This window comes from Accipiter gentilis, chromosome 6 (assembly GCF_929443795.1).
Source record: "Accipiter gentilis chromosome 6, bAccGen1.1, whole genome shotgun sequence".
Taxonomy (NCBI): domain Eukaryota; kingdom Metazoa; phylum Chordata; class Aves; order Accipitriformes; family Accipitridae; genus Astur; species Astur gentilis.
Window position 1 is genome coordinate 12,476,896 of NC_064885.1, and position 17,730 is coordinate 12,494,625.

General features: G+C 64.8%; 4 protein-coding genes across 7 annotated transcripts; 2 read left to right on the top strand and 2 right to left on the bottom strand.

Moving 5' to 3' along the window:
- Positions 1-217: 217 nt before the first annotated feature.
- LOC126039739 (claudin-4-like) lies at positions 218-8,712 on the bottom strand. 3 transcript variants are annotated; one of them, XM_049803326.1, is made up of 2 exons: positions 8,647-8,712; positions 218-1,068 (listed from the first exon to the last, which is right to left on the bottom strand). In XM_049803326.1, exon 2 carries the CDS (start codon positions 1,057-1,059, stop codon positions 415-417), a length of 645 nt encoding a protein of 214 aa, XP_049659283.1. In that variant the 5' UTR covers positions 1,060-1,068; positions 8,647-8,712; the 3' UTR covers positions 218-414. The 3 variants fall into 3 exon arrangements, with proteins under 3 accessions (XP_049659283.1, XP_049659282.1, XP_049659281.1); XM_049803325.1 differs by lacking the exon at positions 8,647-8,712 and adding an exon at positions 7,832-8,476; XM_049803324.1 differs by lacking the exon at positions 8,647-8,712 and adding an exon at positions 7,820-8,476.
- Positions 3,121-5,781, bottom strand: LOC126039740 (claudin-4-like). Its single transcript, XM_049803327.1, has one exon. The coding sequence runs from the start codon at positions 4,755-4,757 to the stop codon at positions 4,128-4,130; it is 630 nt and encodes a 209-aa protein (XP_049659284.1). The 5' UTR covers positions 4,758-5,781; the 3' UTR covers positions 3,121-4,127.
- A 3,249-nt stretch (positions 8,713-11,961) lies between the features above and the next one.
- On the top strand, positions 11,962-12,958 carry LOC126039394 (claudin-3-like). The gene has a single exon (XM_049802474.1). The coding sequence runs from the start codon at positions 12,074-12,076 to the stop codon at positions 12,716-12,718; it is 645 nt and encodes a 214-aa protein (XP_049658431.1). The 5' UTR covers positions 11,962-12,073; the 3' UTR covers positions 12,719-12,958.
- Positions 12,959-14,292: 1,334 nt separating this feature from the next.
- On the top strand, positions 14,293-17,101 carry ABHD11 (abhydrolase domain containing 11). Of its 2 annotated transcripts, XM_049802306.1 has the most exons (6): positions 14,293-14,397; positions 14,769-14,904; positions 15,007-15,180; positions 15,636-15,806; positions 16,080-16,261; positions 16,568-17,101. In XM_049802306.1, the coding sequence occupies exons 1-6, from the start codon at positions 14,300-14,302 to the stop codon at positions 16,704-16,706; spliced, it is 900 nt and encodes a 299-aa protein (XP_049658263.1). In that variant the 5' UTR covers positions 14,293-14,299; the 3' UTR covers positions 16,707-17,101. The 2 variants fall into 2 exon arrangements, with proteins under 2 accessions (XP_049658263.1, XP_049658264.1); XM_049802307.1 differs by lacking the exon at positions 15,007-15,180.
- Positions 17,102-17,730: the final 629 nt, after the last annotated feature.

Genomic DNA, 17,730 nt, shown 5'->3' on the forward strand with positions numbered 1-17,730 from the left:
GCTCTCAGCACCCTCTCCCTGCCTCAGTTTCCCTCCTGGGGGATATGCAGGGAGCACCCTGGCTGGCTACTGCCACATCCTCCTGGGGACGTGCCAGGCGCTGATGCAGCAGCCCCCAAGCTGGCAGCAGGCTGGCAGGGCACAACACCCATGGGACGTGTCACCATCCTCTCCCCACCACACCGCTTCAAAATGAGCCCAGGCAGTCTCGGTGGCACCAAGATGTTTATAGTCCATCCCGAGCAGAGCCCCTGCGCGCTGGGGAAGGGCACACATGGGAGGACCGGGCTGGTGGTGCGGCCAGCATGGGGATGGGCAGGAGGAGGCAGCGTGTGGGCAGGGAGGGGGGGTGGCACATGGAGGCAGGATGGGGACGGTGGTGCTCTCCGTTGGCCTGGCACCGGGCGCAGTGGCTCACACATAGTCTTTCATGGGGTAGCTCATCGGACTGCAGGTTTTCACCGCTCTGTACTTCTTGGGGTAGGGGTCCTGCTGGGACGGGGGTCCGGAGCAGCACAGGATGCCCCCGCCAAAGAGCTGGAGGGCACTGGAGGCCCAGCCGATGTAGAGGGCAGCCCCCAACTCTCTCTTGAGGGCCTCGGGCACCATGGGGTTGTAGAAGTTGCTGACAATGCTGTTAGCAGACCAGGAGACGGGGATGAGCAGCATGATGCTGGCCAGGACAAAAATGGCACCTGCCACGATGGAGATCCTGGTCTTGGTGCTTTTATCATCCACACAACGGGTGCAGTCTGCACCTGAGATGGCAGTGAGGAAGGCAAAAAAGGCCACGAAGATGGAGGTGACCACCAAGGCACGAGCTGCTTGCAGGTCGGAGGTGAGCTCCAGCAGGGAGTCGTAGACCTTGCACTGCATCTGCCCCGTGCTCTCGTACACACAGTTCATCCACAGCCCTTCCCAGAAGACCTGGGCCACCACGATGTTGGAGCCAATGAAGGCCGTCACCTTCCACATGGGCAGCGCGCAGGTGAGGATGGAGCCCAGCCAGCCCAGCACAGCCAGCATCAGCCCACCCAGCTGCATCGTCATCGTCGCCATCGACAGCACCTGCGGGGACAGGGCACAGCCATCACAGACACAGCCCCGGAGCCAGGTGGGCTTTCTGAAGAGCATGGCCTTCATCCTGGATGCAACCTGTTCCCCATCTGGGTGGGACGGGGACACGTGTGGCACAGAGCATTGCTGCAGATCAGCATGGGGACATGTGTGTCACGGGGCATTGCTGCATGTCAATATGGGGACACATGTGGCACTGAGCACCCAGGTCCCGAGGAGGCCGAGGTGCAGGAGCCCCCGTGTGTCATGTTTCCCCCTACAACGTCCCCACGGCACAGGGCAGTCCTCTGCCATCGCCCCAACCCAGCTGGGCTGAGTGCGTGGCAAGCGTTAGGGAGGGGATGGCTTTCAGGGAGCAGGATGAGGGGCTCGCTGTGCCCGTCCCAGCACACTCCAAAGCACAGACCCCACCCACCCCACGTCCTGCCGTGGTAGCCACCCCACAGCACCCACCCCATGCCCTGCTCTGTTGCTGGTGCTTCAGCCTCCTTGGCCACAAGAATCGCACCGGGGGGCACGGGCAGGCGAGGCAGCCCCCTGCCCTCACCGTGGCGCCGTCTGCTCCCTGTCCAAGGGTAGGTTTTGCTTTGCCCTTGGCACCCACCCTGCAGCACCCTTTGGACCCAGGATTCCTCTCTGCAGTGCTGGAAATGGGTCAGAGCTCAGGTCTGCCTCTCATCCTGGCTGCGGTGCTCAGCACTTTCAGCAATACCCGCTCTTCCTTCACACCGGGAGCAGCACTGGGAGGGCAAACTCCCGGCGAGGGGTTACAGAGCCCGGGGTCATGCACCCCTGGAGGAGGGGTGACTGGTACACGGGGACACGCCAGACACGCCAATGGCTCCTCCACAGTCACACATAGCCACCGTGGCCCCTGGCACAGCCCAAATCACTGCTCAGCCCCACATGGAGCAGAGCCCCTGTACTGCCATGGGGCAGAGTGCACCCATGGGTGCTTGCACTTGTGCTTAGCAGCTGGGACCAGCTGAGTTTTTATGAGCCCCAAGCGGCAGCGGGGTATCGACTGTGCCTGGCACACCCTGCGGCACTTGCAGGAGGTTTCACCATCATTTCTCCAGTCCCAGTTTCGGTTTCTGCAGCTTCTCCTCCCCCATTGTGTCCCCACTCCTTCCCCAGCACCTTTCATCCCCTGGCATCCCGATGGACACCCAGCACTGGGATTTTGCCTCCCCTGGGCCATGAAAGCTCCTTTGGGCCAAAAATAAAGTCCCTCTCCCCGTGAAAGGGAGAGCAGTCTCCCGGGAGGTCAGGGGGCCAGGATGATGGGAACCCATCCCAGACACCCCTCCCCAGACAGCAGGACCGGGACCACAAGAGACACCCAAAATGGGGTGCATGACCACCCGCAGCAGTGACAAGCGGTGGCCCCATGGATCCCGGCAGGGACGCTTGACGGATCATCATGCTAACATTTCTACCCAGCCACCAGCAGCACAGGGCTGCAGGAACATTCTCCACCATTCCCGTTCCCAGTGAAAGGATGGGGGAGCTGGGAGCCCTCAAGCCCCCTGACCCAGATGAGACACCCAGAGCCAGGCAGCTGGTGTCACCCATCATCCCCACGCACCCCGAGGCAGGAGGGAAGGATAGGATGTTCCCAAGCCAGTGGAGCGCCAGCTGCGCCCTGGCACAACTTGTCCTGCCGGAAGCAAGATAGGCAAAACACCTGGCGTTGCCCACACTGGCCCCGGGGTGCTCCCAGCCGGGGCCGTCAGGTAGCCCCAGGGCCAGCACACCCTGACCCGCCCTTGCCAGCGCCCATCTCCTTCTTCCTGTTCAGGTGAGAAGATCACGCCAGATCACGCCGGGACAGGCGTGGGGCAGCTCCAACGCCACCTTCGGCACTGCCAAGGCATCCTGCCACGGAGGCACCCGTTGTCACCCCCTTCCCAGGGAGCAAGGGTCCGGAGTGGCCCGAGGAGGGGTGTGGTGGGTGATGCCAGGGCTGGAGCAGAGGTCTGCTGGGATCGTGGGAGGCTCCAGGGAGTAGATTTGGGAGATCTCAGGGGAACGGGAGTCCACGGCACAGGAGCACCAGACTGTCCCGCCACTGAGGCGGGTGTTGGAGAGGGTAAAGAAAACGAAGCACAGCGGGGTCTGAGCAGCTGCCGTTTAATGTGGGAAGGCTGCGACGCGGGGATGGATGGCAGCACAGTCGGGGGTGGCCACTGCGAGCCACCTCCTCCTGCCCCTGGCCCCGGCACCCCGCTCGGGTGGTTGCTGAGGGGGATCATGGATGGGTGCACCCAAGGGGATAGGGTCGGGTCCGGGAGTCACCCCCCCTCCATGCCGGTGCACAGTCCTGCTCCCGCCTCCCCGACCGGTTCGCCCAGCCCAGCCGCTGCCTTCCCACTCCCAGGATAATGATGCCCCCGCCCCGGGGAGCTGCCACGAGAAATCACACATTTGTACAGCCGCTCCAAGCCCCAAAAGTAGGTCAAAGTCAAAATTTAGGGTACAGGCAGGTGAGAGCCCCCGCTGCCCCTCAAGACCCTGCTGGGGCTTGCAGATCCACCGTGACCCCATGACCGCGTGGGACAGGTTTGGTGTCCCCACCAGCACCATTGCCCACCCCGATGGATGCGTCCTGGGTGGTTTTACCCGGCGAGAGCCCCATGCCACTCGCAGGACAGGCCCCCGGGAGCGCCGGGAGCTGCATCACCGCGCGGCACACCCCGATACTGGGAGCCAGCAGATGCTCTGGGTGGGGATCGGGTGGTTTTTCGGAGAAAATGCCACGGCTGGGTGCTCCAAGGCGCACAGGACCCCCTCCGGCGGGGGGGGGGCAGCCAGGACAGGATTTCCCTGTTCCCTGTCTCAACCGAGATTAAAGAACCAGCTTCAATCCCCCAGTGAACAAAGGCAGCTCTGTCTGCCCCCCCTTGCACCGCCCCGGCACCCAGCCCTCCCTGCCCCGGCTCCCGGCCAGCCCCCAGCCCGGCCGGGGGGGGGGCTGTGGGCCAGGGGCACCCCGGGAGGTCCCAGCTCCCTGGTGTGGCCTGGGGGGGTCCAGGCAGGCAGAGCGGCTCCTAGACATAGTTGCTGGCTGGCAGCGAGCGAGCGGCTGTGAACTTGGCAGAGTACGGCTTCTCGCCCTGGGGGGGGCAGGTGCAGCAGAGGATCCCCCCCCCCAGCAGCAGGAGCGCGGAGGCCGCCCAGCCCACGTAGAGGGACGACCCCAGGTCCCGCTTCTGGGAATCAGTGACCAGCGGGTTGTAGAAGTCCCTGATGATGGTGTTGGCCGACCAGGAGATGGGGATGAGGATGAGGATGCCGGCAACAATGAAGATGACGCCAGAAAGGATCATGACCTTGGCTTTGGTGGTGTCGTCCTCCACGCAGTTGGTGCACTTGCCGCTGGCGACGGCGAGCAGGGTGCCCAGGACGGCCAAGACGATGGCCACCACCACCATGGCGCGGGCGGCTTGCAGGTCCTGCGGCAGGGCCAGCATGGAGTCGTAGACCTTGCACTGCATCTGCCCCGTGCTCTGCACCACGCAGTTCATCCACAGCCCTTCCCAGATGATCTGGGCCGTCACGATGTTGTTGCCGATGAAGGCCGTCTCCCGCCACATGGGCAGTGCACAGCAGAGGATGGAGGCCAACCAGCCGATGACAGAGAGGGCAATGCCCAGCACCTGCAGCCCCATGGAGGCCATCGCTCGCCGCCTGCACCCCTGCCCACTTCCCACAGCGCAGTGCCGGCTGCCGGGACCATGGCAGGCATTATATGCCTTTGCAGAGGGAGGAGCACTGCTGCAGCCGCCGTCCTGCCGCCAGCACCGGACGGAGGGGTAAAACCAGTTTCCCGGGATTCCTCCACTTGCATTTCTCCCCGAAGCGATGACACTTATTATCCCGGCTGCTCCCACAGAGGAGGACACAGGGGACTGGCATCAGGCCACCCAGGCGCAGGAGTGCATCCCACTGCTGCCTGTGGGCAAGGCAGGAGATGCGAAGGGCAGCTGCGGGGGCTCAGCCTGGGATGCTGAAGGGGAAAAGCCAGTGTCCGGGCACCAGGATGTCTCTGCGGTCGCTGTCACAGCCTCCTGCTCCATCACCCAGATGGGGTCCCTCCACGATTTCGTGCCTCAGTTTCCCCCCAGCTCGTGGGGGTGGCTGCTCCGGCAGCAGTCCACCCTCCAGCCCCCTGCGGCCCTGTGCTGGGGGAGCAGCACACCGTCCCTGCCCCACTGCTGGGCTCCATGCCCAGCAGGACACAAGCGGCTCTTGTTTGTTCCTTGGCGTCCGTACCAGCTCTTCCCAGCCCTCCATCAGGCCTCAGGCGCACAGTGTCACCGCCCAGACCCATAAACCGGTTGGAGCGGCTGCCGGCTCCGCATGGAGGAGAGACGGCGCTGCCTGGGGCGGGATGGGGGCAGACCCCAAAACCCACCCCACCTTGTGCTCCACTGCCGAGACGCCGTTCACATGGCAGCCCTTGGTCCCAACCCTGCCGACATCCTGCTGCCTGTGCTGCCTGCGCTGCTTGTGCTGCCTGCAGTGCTGGCCAGGCTCAGCAAGTCAGGGCTGCAGGGGGCAGAGGTGGCGTCGAGGTGTCCCAGTGCCGCTGCTGCCCCATTGGTGACCAGGGTGCCAGGTGCAGGCAGGGCAGCGGGGCCGGCAGCGCTGCGTGTTGCTGACAGCATTTTGGCACAAACAGCCGTTTCTGCTGGCCAGGCTGTGCCGATACCGATATCGATGCCGATGCCAATTCCAATACTGATGCTGATACTTTGGGCATTGCCCGACCTCTCCTCCTTTAATCCATGAGCCCCCCCCGCACACATCCCCTCCCCACTACCTCCAAAGTCCTTCCAGCTTCTGCGCAGGCGCAGCACGAGGCCAGACAGACTGCAAGGACGGACAGATGGACATTGCACCGTTCCCCCACCCCAGCTTAATCCTGGGCCTCCAGAAAAGATAACAGTGCCTGAGATAATCTTAGTTTTTCCAAGCACTGGGGTTACCGATACGATCCAATCACTTGTGCTAATTGTTTAGCACAACAGGCTCTAGAGCTGCCACTGCCCACTCCAGGACCTCCCTGAGCATCGTGCCCCAATGCCATGGGATGAGCCAGGTGGTCCATGCACCGCGGTGCCATGAGGATGCCAACGGTGCCCGGTCTGGGGATGCCAGTGCCCGGCACGGGAGGAGCAGGCAGGGCAGAGCCCAGGCACTCAGGGATGCTCGGGTCTTGCTGCAGACCCTGACCCATGGGGACAAGCTGGGGTCCTGCCTGCCTGACCTGTGCCAGAGGAGCCACCCAGACACTGAGATGCTCCATCCATTCATCTGTCTATCCTGCTGGAGCGCCCGCATTGCTTACATACCAGTGTGCCCACCCCAGGGCTGCAGCCTCATGGTCAAGAGCTCCCTTTAATCTGTGGGGCTCTAGAGCATCTCCGTTGGGGCCAGACTCTGCCTGAGGCCGAGCATGGCTTTCACCTCCCAGCCAGCTGCTATAACCACCAAATTATTTGTGGCTGGAGACAGGCACGTGCCAACGCGTGTGTGCACTTTGCATGGGCCGTGTCCCCACAGGCATGTGGGAACATGCTTCTGGGCTGCGGACAAATGGGAAGGTGGGGACAGGGACTCCTCTGTGCACTGAGCATCAAACACCTGAGCTGCTCACGCTCCCCCTCGGAGCCAGAGCAGGCGCCAGCACAGCCCTCCGACAGCCAATTACTGTAATTAAAGCTGGAACGTGACATATATTCAAACTGGCGGCTGCCACCCAGAAACAGCCCCCGTGCCCTTCCCCACATCCCCCAGCGACACGCTCGCCCAGCCAGCACAGCCAGCCCTGTGTTGCCAGCACTGCCGGCCAGCAGGACAGACGGACGCAAGCTCGGCAGGGAGCGGAGGAGCAACAGCCAACCCTTGGGGCAGCACGCCATCCCCAATGCCCACTGAGCCAGAGGATGCTGGTGCAGCATGTGTAGGACCGTGGCACTGCCAAGCACCTCAGCACGTGTCGTTTGGGGCCGTCACTGCATGGACACCAGCCCCACAGCCCCATCCCAGATGCCTGGGTGCATCTTGCAGGACCTCAGCCCTGGCTTCATCCTGGTGCCACCTACAAGTGGACACGGCACAGGGACTTGCTGTGATGGGACCACAGCCCACCCGCTCCGCAGGGAGCTCCTCCACTCCAAAACGGGATGCTCGCCCCATCCCGAGCCTTTGCCACCCAGCACCTGCCCCAGCACCCAGCCGGGTGCGGGTGCCCTGCCCCAAATCCAGTGAGATTTGCAGGGCTGGGGGGGCCTGAGCTCCCGTCCTACTCCACCGCATGCTAACAGGCTTGGTGGCATCAGAGCTCCCGTCCCTGCACATCAGCCACCAGCCTTCATTGCTCGGGAAACACCCTCCACCAATCGTTCCTGCTTCATCAGGATGGGGACGTGCCACAGCCCCATGGCCGGGCAGCGAGGCCATCCTGGGCAGGGAGGTGCCATTAAACCCGGCGTCGCTGCGAAGCCAGGCACACCAGGTGCCCGGTGGAGGCTGCGCCGCCCTGACCTTGCCCACGGCAGAGGACACCCCACAGGCAGAGTGCTTGGGGCACGAGCCCTCTGCAAAAAGGCTTGGGGACATCTCCACCCAGGACACATGTGACATTCCCACCTCATGCGCACACACAGCACCGGCTCAGCCCCCATGCCACTGAGCCAAAAGCCCCTCATCCCCCAGCACCCGCACACAGACTCGCCACCCTGGCTACCTCGAGGTCCCAAAAAGGTTGGCAAAACTTGCCGGCAAGTGGTGATCCACTGGGATCTCCGGCTTCACATCCAGTGAGCAAGGCACAGCACCAGCCCTTCTGCTCAGCCGGCACGGAGCTGGGCAGCGTCTCCCTGCCAGCGGCCGGGGATTAGTTACCAGCAGCCCAGAGACTAAATGTTCCCAAAAAAAGTACTTGCCCAACATAAAACCCCCGCGACGGGCTCAAATATGCAGAGTCAGGTTGTTTCCCACTAGGGGAAAGCAAAGTCTTATCAGCTCGGCAGGAGAGGAGCTGTGTGCCGGGAGCTGTGGGGTCCCCAGAGGGACGCAGCCTCCAGGCAGCAAGTGCTGCTGTGAGAAATGGGACCTTCGGCCTGAAGTCGCTCTGAAAATAAAAGCCCTGCCCAATTTGCTGAGCAAAAAGCATCTCTGAACAGGGAAAACATGCCCAAGTGCTGCCGAGGTGTTTGTCAAAGGGATGGGGGAGACGACAGCCACGGCTCAGGAAGGGGGATGCCAGTGGTGCAATGGGGGTGCCCCCGCAGGCGACGCTCGGAGGAAGCAGGGTGCTGCAGCAAAGCCCCAGAGAAGCTGATCTGAAGCCATCGGGGTTGGGATGCCCCGGGCACACTGAGATTTCGGGCGTCCCGGCATTCCTCGTGTGAGCTGCCAGCCCCCTGCCAGGTGCCACTGGACCGTGCCCCCCACCACCCTCCAGCTCCCCATGTGCGGGTCGGGCGCCGGCGCTGCTGGCAGCTCCATCCCCACCCCGCCGGCAGACAGAGCTACCATTGATGCTTGGAGCTGCCTTACCTGCTCTCCGCCGCTGACGAAGGGGCTTCAACAATGGGCTGCCTGTGTGCCCTGGCCGGGGCAGAGCCAGCAGCCCCACGCCTGAAATATAAGCAGCCGAGGCAGCATTTACCGCCCCTGCCCAGCTCCCCCAGGGGGGGAAACACGCCGTCACTCCCGAGACCGCAGGGGAGGGGGAACACCCCAAAACCTGTGCTGGCTGCTGGGTGCACGTGAGCGGGACGCGGCCCGCGATGCCTGGGGCGGTTTCTGCTGTCACCTCCTGCTCAACCCCGGGGGTGCTGGGTGCTGGGTGGGGATGGGGGGATGCCTGCAGTGGGTGTCCCCCCCTGCCAGCACAGGAGTCCTTCCCGCAGCGTGGGCTTCCAAACCGGCAACGCTCCCTTGACCTTTGGGTCTGACTTCCATCTGGGGTCACCACATTACTGAGGGTGCAAACCTGTCCCCATGTCACTGGTGGCTCCACGCGGCCATCCCACCTTGTCCCCATCCTGGGGGACCTGCTTTGGGTGATACTCCCCATCCCTTCCCAGCTGTGGGGGGAGAGCGGAGGGGTTTCACCAGGGCGGGGGATGCAGCAGCAGAAGGGATGGAGATGCTCCCAGGACCACCGCAGGGGTGCTGGCCCCACTCAGCTGTTTTTGGTAAATACTGGCAAGCCGGTTTGCTCGCCACAAGAATGCATCCTGAAGCGTGTGGCGGTGGCGGCCGGCACCCCGAAACCCCGGTGATTTGCCCCTTCTTCTGTCGTGAGTCAGGGAGCAGCAGCTGCCCCGGGCCGGCACAGCAGTGCGTGCAGCCTGTACTTTGGGCAATTTGGGATGACAAAGTGGGGACGCGGCGTGTGGGGCCCTGATTGCAGGGTCGGGGGCTGCGGTGCTTTGCCTGCCCCGTCTCACCACATCCCTGCCCCAGCAGCCCCTACCCCAGGGGCATCCCCACTGCCCCATATGCCCACCTGGGGGTATCCCCCTCTTTTCCTGCCCCACACGCCCACCTGGGGGTATCCCCCCCTGCCCCACACTCCTACCTGGGGTATCTCCATTGCCCCACAGCCCTGTATGGGATACCCCCTTGCCCCACACCCCTACCTGGGGTATGTTCCTGCCCCACACCCCCACCTGTAGTATAACTCTGCCCCTACCCCTGCCCCACAGCCCTGCCTGGGGAACCCCCCTGCCCCACAGCCCCTGCAGCCATGTGTGTCTGTGGGTGCACGTGCTGGTGTATCTGCAGCCGTGTGTGCGCCGTGGGGTGCGCGCGTGAGCACCTGTAGCGCCGTCGTGTGCCTGTTCGCCTCTGTCTGTGAGCGTGTGTCTGTCTGTGTGTGCAGCTGCGTGTCCGGGTGTCCCTGCCGGCAGAGGGGGTGTGCGTTTGTGCGTGTGCGCGCGCATCTGCGTGTCTGTGCGCACCTGCACCCCAGGGCCACCAGCAGACCTCAGGCATGCCTGAGGTCCATGCTGCCGGCACCCCCGCCTGCGGACCTGGGGGGCCCTCGGCCAGCCCAGAGCCCGCTCTGTTTGGGGGTTGGCAGTGTAGTGCCAGCTGCACCCCAGCAGGCCTGGCCCTGTAGCCATCATCGCCTGCTGGCAGCACTGGCATCACGGGCACCCCAGGGTGCCCCCGAGGGCCGGGACCCCCAGCACCCCCCAGCAACAAGGGTGCAAATCCCTGGGGTGCTGCTTGCATGGGCTCCCCCTCGGCAGCACATATGGGGTCACTCCTGGGTACCCCCACAGCCACCAATCCTGGCCAGCTGTGAGGGAGGGGCTCAGCGTGCCCTCGGTGGGGTGATTAGGGTACAATGGGGTAGCAGAAGCCCACCCAGCCAAGATACAGGAGGTTTTGGCGTGATATGGGGTGGTAGAAGCCCACGTGGCCAGATAAGGGGTATTTTGGGGATGCCCCAAAATGGGGCAAGATGGTTGGCAGAGGCTAACCTGGCTGGATACAGGGTATTGGGGTGTCACAGGGTGCTGGAGGTCAGATACAGGGTGCTGCAAGGGGCTGGAGGCCAACCCAGATGGACACAGGGTGCTGGGGTGACATGGGGTGACAACTGCTGATCCAGCCAGGTATGGGGTGTCGGGGTGCTCTGGGGTGGCAGAGGCTGACCCCACTGGCTATGAGATGCTGCAGGGCAGCAGAAGCTGACCCAGCCAGATATGGGGTTTTGGAGCACTGTGGGGCACCTGAAGCCAACACCCCCCTGGCTATGGGGTGTCAGGGTGCTGCGGGGTACAGCCAGGCAGACACAGTGCTCCCCCCCATTGCAGACCTCAGGTGCCCGAGCAGGGAGGGCTCCCACCGCTGTGCCGGCTGCCAGCATCCCGCTGCGCTCTTGAATAGTTAATAAGTCGCAGGGGAGATTTCGGTGCAGGCAGGGAACAGGCAGGAGCAAGCCCATGTCCAGTGGGGGCCAGCAACCACATTCCTGGGGAGGGGGGGACCTGGAAATACCGGCACCACCACCGGCATGCAAGGTTGGGGGGGATGGTGGGGGAGACACATGCACCCCCACAGCCACGGGGCTGCCGCTGCCAGGTCTGAGCGTGACTGCCGGCAGCCTGCCTGCACCTGCCTTGGTTTTTTTTTTTTCCCTTTGCTGGCTGCCCGCTCGGGTTGATGGGGTGACACTGCCGGGGCAGTTACGTGCCTTATCTGCTTCCTTCAAGGCCAAAATATATCAGCAGGATGAGTAAAGATATTTACCATCCGGTTGGGGGATCCCCACCAGTGTTCCCTGCCCGGCAGGGTGGGAGCAGGAGGGAGCTGGGTGGGGAGTCCCCCCTCCGCCCAGCCCCCTCCTGCTCCCACCCTGCCGGGCAGGGAGACCACCCGTGGCTCCCCTAGGACAGCTGTGCCAAAACAACAAGCATCATGGCACGGTCAAAAGGTTGCACTTTGCACGGCGACACAAAGGTGCTCAGCGCTCGCCGAACCCCAGTTAAATGTGAGCACTGATAAGACACTCCAGAAATAAACCAAACCCTGACCTGCTGGCACCTCTGGGGGGGAATGGCAAAGCCGAGGGATTTCCAGGTCCCCAAGGGGGTCCGGTGGGTCCGAATGAGCATGGTGGCCCGTGTTTCCCGGTACCCATCGCCCCGAAACCGAGGGGATGGCCGTAACAGGTGGCGTCTCTCCCCCTCCCGCCCTTCTCCAGTAACCCGGCGCCATCTCTGCAAACAAAGGGGAGGGTGTGGGACGTGGGTGACGGTGACGGAGGAGCGGAGAGGAGCGTCCAGCAGTGAAACCCCACCCCGGGCGGGCGCTTGAGCTGGCCCCGCCAGCCCTTATAAACGCAGGTGCACCCAGGTGTAAGCTGATCCCCCAAGGGCTGCGAGCAGCGAAGGGTGAAGGCGACGGTTTCGGTCCGTGGGTTCTTCTCCGCCATCGCCCGGAGCGCAGCAGCAAACCGGCCACCATGTCGATGGGATTGGAGATCGGCGGGGTGGCCTTGTCGGTGCTGGGTTGGTTGTGCAGCATCATCTGTTGCGCATTGCCCATGTGGAGGGTGACGGCCTTCATCGGCAACAACATCGTGACGGCCCAGATCATCTGGGAAGGGCTGTGGATGAACTGCGTGGTGCAGAGCACGGGGCAGATGCAGTGCAAGGTCTACGACTCCATGCTGGCCCTGCCGCAGGACCTGCAAGCCGCCCGTGCCCTCCTGGTGGTGGCCATCGTCTTGGCCGTCCTGGGTTTACTGGTGGCCATCGTGGGCGCCCAGTGCACCCGCTGCGTGGAGGACGAGAGCACCAAAGCCAAGATCACCATCGTCTCCGGCGTCATCTTCCTCCTCTCCGGCGTCATGACCCTCATCCCCGTCTCCTGGTCGGCCAACACGATCATCCGGGATTTCTACAACCCGCTGGTGATTGACGCGCAGAAGCGGGAGCTGGGCACCTCGCTCTACGTGGGCTGGGCGGCCTCCGCGCTCCTGCTGCTGGGGGGGGCCCTGCTCTGCTGCTCCTGCCCCCCCAAAGATGACAGGTACCCCACCGGCAAGGTGGCCTACTCTGCCCCGCGCTCCGCCGTCACCAGCTACGACAAGAGGAACTATGTCTGAGCCCCCCCGGGACCCCCCCCACCCCCCCGACCCCCGGGATCCTCATCGCCTTCTATGGGGACCGGGGACGGTGGCATCAGGGCTGGGGGGGGGCGCGAAGGAGGGGACGGCGACGGCTGCGGGGTCAGGGCCGGGCTGTGTAAATAGAGACGGTTTCGGTTAAACAAGAGGCGGTTTCGGGTCGGCGGGGGAAGCGGCGCCCGGCGTGCCCCTGCCCGCGCCGATGGGGCAGCATGGGGCCGGGGATGGGGATGGTGCCTCCCCCTCGGCGTCGTTGTCGTCGTCGTCGTCGTCGTCGTCGTCGTCGTGTCCCCCCCCCATAGGCAGCGGCCGGGCACCGCCTGTCCCTGTTACGCGTGGTCTGTACCGGTTACATTTGTCAATAAACGTGTCCTGTTTTGGTAGCCCGAGTATCCTTGGGGCAAGGGGGCGGGGGGGGGCAGGACCCCAGCGGGTACGGTGAGCGGGCGCCGAGGCTACAGCCCCCCGCCCTCTCCCAAGCAGCCACCCCCCACCCTCTACTACGGCACCACCGCATTTGGGGACAGGGGTCTCACACCGCAGCCCCTTGTCCCCCCAGCCCCGGGGGGGAGGAAGTGTCTCTGCTGAGGGAGGGCCGGTCGCCCCCCTGCCCGTTCGGGGGCAGCTTTCTGGCAGCCGTCGGGGCGGGAGCCCCCGCGGAGCAGCCGCGGAAAGCCGGCAGTGGCACTCCCTGCCCGCCCGGTCCAAAGTCTGGCTCCGCGGAGGGGAACAGGGGGTGCTCCCCCCCGCCCCCCCTACCCCAGAGCAGCGGCTGGGGCGAGGCCTCCTTGCACAACCGCTCCCCTCGCCGCGGCACGGCCGTGGCACCTGCCTTCCCCGCCACGCTCCAGCGGGCAGGGACAAAGGGAGAAGGAGCTGCCGCAGGTGCACGGCCGGAGCCCGCGCTCCCCGGGGCCGAGCGGGGGTCCCCAGGCGCCTGCAACCCTGCCCCGGGGGCTGCCCGCCCCGCTGCCCGCTCGGGGGGGGGGCTCGGAGCAGCGTTTGGGAAAAGGCTGCCCGCGGGCAGGCGGGAGCGGGAGGTTTCCCCACCCTCGGTCTCGGATGCAGCCGCAGGCAGGAGCGGGCAGCCCGAGCCTGCCTGGCCCCCGGCGCTTTGTCTCGGCGGAGCCCCCCGCCGCCCCGCTCGCAGGCAGGTGATCTGCGCGGCTCGAATTCCCCCGGGGCCGCGCCCCGCCCCGCTGCCCGGCACGGCCGGCTGCCCGCTCGCTGCAGGCAGGCAGGCAGGCAGGCAGCTGCGATAAGGATCGGCAGCGCGTCGGCAGGGCGGTCCCGCCCGGCTCTGCCCGGCCTGGGGCTCTGCCTGGCAACGGCCGGGCCGGGGGGGAGCGGGGGGGGGGGGGGCGGCAGACGGGGACACGGACCCGTTTCCCTGCCCGGCAGGCAGCGCGCGGGCAGGCGGTGACCTTGCCGCCGCCGAGCGTCTGGCAGGCGCAGGCAGAAGCCGGCACCCTGCCGCCGCCAGGGGGCGGCCGCAGCCGGGCGGGGCGGGGCCGCCCGCGCGCGCTCTTGCGTCACGGCCCGTGCGCCGCCGCCGCCATCATGCTCCGCCGGCTGCCCCGCGCCCGCGCCGCCGCCCCGCTATGGCGGCTTCGCCCCCGCCCGCCGCCCGCCGCCACCGCCGCCCGCTCCGTGGTGACGTAAGGGCCCGGCCGCGCGCGGGGCGGGAGTGGAGGGAGGGCTCCCGACAGGAGGGGCGGGGCCGCTACCCGGGGTGGGGGTTGGGCCCCGCCCCCCGGCGTTAACCCCGCCTCCGCGCCACTGTTCCCCCCCCCCCCCGTCTCCAAGGGGCTGGGCTCGCCTGTGGGGCCGGGACGCCGGCCACGCCCCCTGACCGTGGCCACGCCCCCTGACCGTGGCCACGGCCCAGCCCCCACTGCCGTTTCACCCTCCTTGCCAGCAGGGCAGCCCTTGGCCCTACCCCCTTCGCCCTGTCCACGCCCCCATCCCCGACCACGCCCCCTTCCCCGCATCCCCGGCCACGCCCCCCATGGCGCCCTGTCCCCGGCAGAGCGGTGCAGCTGGCCTACGCGGAGGTGGGGGGCCGCGGGGACCGGTCGCCCCTGGTGCTGCTCCACGGGCTCTTCGGCAACCACGGCAACTTCCAGGCGGTGGCCAGGGCGCTGGTGCGCCGCGGCAGCGGCAAGGTGAGGCCCTGGGGCCGGGTGGAGGCTGCAGCGCCCCGAGGAGGGTGGTCGCGGGCGGGCAGTGCCTGGGGCTGGGGTGACACGGTGCCCCTGCCCAGGCAGGTGCTGACGCTGGACGCCCGGAATCACGGCGGCAGCCCACACAGCCCGCTGATGACCTACGAAGCGATGAGCCTGGACGTGCAGCACCTCCTGACCCACCTGGGCATCACCAAGTGCATCCTCCTGGGACACAGCATGGGGGGCAAGACGGCCATGACGCTGGCCTTGCAGCGGGTCGGCAGGCGCAGGGCTCCCGGGGGCTGGTGGGGGGAGCTGGTAGGGGGCGGGGTGCTGCTGGAGCGGGAGGCTGTAGGAGGGGGGTGGCACCTGTGGGGGCTGTTCACGGGTGTCAGCCTTGCCCACAGCCCCACAGGAGCTGGCTTTTCTCCGCCATGGTCGGGGGTGCTGTCCTGCTCAGAGCTGTAAGCCGGGTTGTGGGAGCAGGAGCAAGTCTCTGTCCACCAGCCCACACTCTGCCCTGTCCCTCCGGCACTGATGGTGAGGGAGCTTGGAGATCTCCCATGCCAAGGCACAGGGAAATAGGAACTTGGGGAGGGGCACATGGAGCTCTCTGCTGAGGCAGGAGGGAGCTAAAAGCCTTCAGGGAGTCTGGGTGGGAGCAGAGCCCCATGCCCAGTCCCACTGGGGAGATCTCGGCTGGCATCCATCTGCCCCGCTTATGCCCCCAGCCAGACCTGGTGGAGCGCCTCATCTCTGTAGACATCAGTCCCATCGCAACTGCAGCAGTCTCCGAATTCTCTGCCTACATCTCTGCCATGAAGTCGCTGAAGATCCCGGATGGTCTGCCCCGCTCTGTGGCCCGCCAGCTGGCTGACGATCAGCTGCGTCCAGTGGTCCAGGTAGGAAATCCCACTCCTTGGATGGGGTTTCCACTCCCAGCCTGTCCCTGGGACCAGAGCACAGGGCTTTAGGGCCACAAGATTCTTTCCATCCCTGCTCACTTGCCACTTCATGGGCAGCTGGAGGACATCTCACCAGGGCTGCAGGGGTGATGAGGAATGTGACAGCATGGGAGATGGGCAGAAGGGGGTGGAGGGGAGGATGGAGGGTGCCAGGACGTCTTGAGGGCTTGTTGCTCTTACAGAAGAGTGTAGAATACCCTTTTGTGGCAGCTCCCGCAGCTGAGACAGTTCCTCCTCACCAACCTGGTGGAGGTGGAGGGCCGCTACATCTGGAGGGTGAACCTGGAGGCTATTTCCCACCACTTGGCAGATATTATGAACTTTCCCACCTTCCACAAGCCATATCCTGGCCCTGCACTCTTCTTGGGAGGATCCAACTCTCCCTACATCAGGTGGGAATGGAGAGAAGCGGTTTGAACTCTGTGGTTTGACCCCTTGTGCTCTTCTGCAGCTACCGAGGGTGGGAGGAAACCCCTGAGATGGGGAAGGTCCTGGAGCGAGCTCTGTGCCCCCAGCAGCTGGTGACACCAACGTGCTGGAGAGCGAGAGGGAACCTGGGGGCAGCCCTGGGCTTTCCCAGCAGGGAAGGGGACATGGTCAGTTGCAGGATCCCTGTCTGCCTGGGGAGGGTGAGGAGAGACACCTGGATGGATGGACCTCTGACCATACTTCCCATCGCATGTTCCCTTGTCCTGCAGCTCCAAAGACTACCCGGAGATCCAGCGCCTCTTCCCCAAGGCGGAGGTCCAGTACATCAAAGGTGCAGGCCACATAGTCCATCAGGATAAATTTGAAGAATTCATCACTGCTGTCTTCAATTTCCTGCCACCACCATAGCGCTGGGGACCAGGGTTTCTGCAAGCACTGTGTGTGACCTGAGGAGCCCTGGGCAGTGACGTGGGGCTCTGTGAGAAGGGGCTCGGCCTGGACCGGCTGCCCACTTTGCAGTCTGATTCTGCCTGCAAAGCCTTCTCTCACCCTGGGTTGCCTGGAGCCGGAGCAGAGCGGCACCTCCATCCCACTGAGCTCTCCTGCCACCTCACAGGGACGTGGGGTGGCAGTGGCCCAAGACACTGCCCTTCCTACGCAGCCTGTCCTGCCTGAGCTGGAGTGTCTCGAACACTAGGAGGGGGCAGGAGAGCCCTCTCATTTTCCTGCTGCCAGACCACCTGGTTGTGGATCTGGCTATGACTTTGCAGAACATGCAATAAAGCTGAATCCATGCCAAGGCAGAATATGGTTTGGATGTGGCCACAGAGGACAGGGAGGGTGGCGGTGGGCATAGGAAGGCGCTCTCGCTTACCGGTGGGGATGCTGGTGGAAGGTGACAACTGAACTGGGCCTGTAACGTGCCGAGCTGTGGGAGCAGTGCACGTTAAGACACAGGTTTGAGGATCTTTCTTGGCTCCCAGAGGGATTCACATCCTTCCTCCACCTTGGGGGCAGTGGGAGGATCGGGGAGTGGGGGAAGCTGCCTCGTGAGCAAGGAGATGCTGCAAGCCTGCAAGGGTGAGGCATGGAAATCCCCCTGGAGCGCACCTCCCCAGCCTGCCCTGGAAGCTGGCGACCCCTCCTCCCTGAGCTCCCCCTGATTTCTCACCTCCCGCCTACTCAGCATCCCCTGAGAAGGCAATGTAACAGCAGCTACTGCCAGTCAGGCTAAAGGCAGAGGAGCAGTGCCATCTGCTGTGAAAATCCCTTTATTTGACAACAGGTAAAGCCAGAGATGGGGCGGAAGTGGCTCTGGGGGTGATGGATCATCTGTTGCAACTGGGGACCAAATGTCTGGGAACAGTTAAGAGAGACACTAACCAGCTTTGCATTTGGTGCTCCAGAGTCAGGTGTCTCTGCTGCTCCCTGG

What these genes read in the sequence shown, in the direction of transcription:
- LOC126039740 (XM_049803327.1), bottom strand. Translation starts at nt 4,757, where the DNA reads ATGGCCTCCATGGGGCTGCAGGTGCTGGGCATTGCCCTCTCTGTCATC.
- ABHD11 (XM_049802306.1), top strand. Translation starts at nt 14,300, where the DNA reads ATGCTCCGCCGGCTGCCCCGCGCCCGCGCCGCCGCCCCGCTATGGCGG. An exon ending in TGCGCCGCGGCAGCGGCAAG is followed by an intron (nt 14,905 to 15,006) that starts GTGAGGCCCTGG and finishes CTGCCCAGGCAG; the next exon opens with GTGCTGACGCTGGACGCCCG. An exon ending in AGCTGCGTCCAGTGGTCCAG is followed by an intron (nt 15,807 to 16,079) that starts GTAGGAAATCCC and finishes CTTTTGTGGCAG; the next exon opens with CTCCCGCAGCTGAGACAGTT.
- LOC126039739 (XM_049803326.1), bottom strand. Translation starts at nt 1,059, where the DNA reads ATGGCGACGATGACGATGCAGCTGGGTGGGCTGATGCTGGCTGTGCTG.
- LOC126039394 (XM_049802474.1), top strand. Translation starts at nt 12,074, where the DNA reads ATGTCGATGGGATTGGAGATCGGCGGGGTGGCCTTGTCGGTGCTGGGT.